The 1,617-nt window shown below is 37.0% G+C and overlaps 1 protein-coding gene across 1 annotated transcript in view; it reads right to left on the minus strand.

Annotated features, from left to right (window-relative positions):
* Positions 1-1,617, minus strand: part of LOC111371847 (cyclin-C1-1-like) — a gene marked incomplete at its 3' end in the record, with an annotated part of 18,081 nt that continues 16,464 nt past the window's right edge. The window contains exons 5-6 of the mRNA XM_022994017.1: positions 561-605; positions 1-124 (exon numbers count right to left, since the gene is read on the minus strand). Coding sequence (XP_022849785.1) covers positions 1-124; positions 561-605 — 169 coding nt within the window. The remainder of the gene's footprint in view (positions 125-560; positions 606-1,617) is intronic.

Consider the following 1,617-nt stretch of genomic DNA (forward strand, 5'->3'; position numbering starts at 1 on the left):
ATTACATAGTTTCTTAATGTAAAATACAAGTAGTCGGGCCTGCACTGTGCTTTCTTCTGCTTTTGATGCCAAGTACAAGCAAGTAGGAGCAACCAGACGAGGGTCATATTCAGTCATACTTCTTCTGAAAACGAGATAATAGATAATGCTCAGAGGTGCAGGCTTTAGAAGATGTGTAATGACACAAGTACCATACACAGAGCACAATCATTTTCAAACTGACAACAGAACAAAATATGGAAGAATAACTTCCATATATAAGAACTGACAATACAAAAATGGAAAAGGTTCAAACTTTCTGACGAAATTTATCAGTTTGTGCATTAACAAAATATGATTTTTGACCCTCGAGAAAGGATACTAATGTTACCTGAAAAACATGGTTCTAGTGAAATTCAACTTTAATATATAATCAATCCATGAAACAACACCAAAAAATTCCTTCATTGACATAATGTTTGCTTAAAACAAATGCTAAGAAAATGCAATGGAATTTCAAGCAAAACTATAGATCCTAATACTGCAGTTTGTATTATGATTAGAGCACATTGATAACACACCTGACATAAACACGTCTCATGTAGGTAATGGCAGTAGCAACAACCCTGGAAATAATCAACATGAAGGGATCATCAAAAAGATTATGGAAGTGGAAAAAGAAATGTTTATTATACACAACACATCCCACTGGTTGGTGTCAGTACTTCAGAAATATCATTAATCACAAGTTAATTATAACAAATCTGGAAAAACTTAGCATGTATTTCCTGACATTGTATAAATAACATTTAATTTTAAAAAGAAACAGAAAAAAGAAAAAAGAAAAACTCACAGTTTATGACCATTTTGCATACACATGAACTCCAGGATGTCATGAATACATAACACTACAGATTTGAGAGAATTATTTGAAGCACACCATCCATCAGTAATAAATCGAAACCAGAACTCAAAATGTGCGCCTCTTTCACCTCAGATGAAGTGAAAGCACAAACAAATCATGATCTCAATTTCTCCGTCCTACTTATCTGATTTTTGTGAGATCTCCAAGTCTTTAATTATTTATGATGGCTTCCAAATGCAGGATGACAGTAGTAGAACAATGGAGGTCAATCATTAGACAAAACCTTGGATACCAAGAGTGAGAGTGGTGGCGTGATCAAGAGAAAGTGCAAGAATGAGAGCACAAGGTCACGCTCCGGCCATGACACAATCAAAATCATGCAAGAGCAGCCAAAACTTGCACTCAAGAATGCCAAGGCGAGGGGTCGTAGGTAGAGTGACAAGATAGCTGCATGCAGGGACCGAAGGCTAAGCATCGCAATAGTAGGCGAAGTGGCTTAAGGCGGGGGACAAAAGCAAAAGGTGTACCATGGGATCAAGTGGATCTCTATCATCAATTCAATGGAGGTAGGTATAAGTAGGCCAATGGGACCTCATTTGTAAATTACTAAGAGAGCTTAAGTTAAGTGACAGAAAGAGAATTGTAAACAACATTGCACTGACATGTTGCCAGAGCTAGCATGTGAGGTCCAACACTCACTGGACACGCTAAAACACATCGGTGCTTCAAACCTCAGCTTAAACAAAAGAAGGTACAATTAGAAAGTAGTCTCA

Source organism: Olea europaea, chromosome 22 (genome assembly GCF_002742605.1).
Source record: "Olea europaea var. sylvestris chromosome 22, O_europaea_v1, whole genome shotgun sequence".
NCBI lineage: Eukaryota > Viridiplantae > Streptophyta > Magnoliopsida > Lamiales > Oleaceae > Olea > Olea europaea.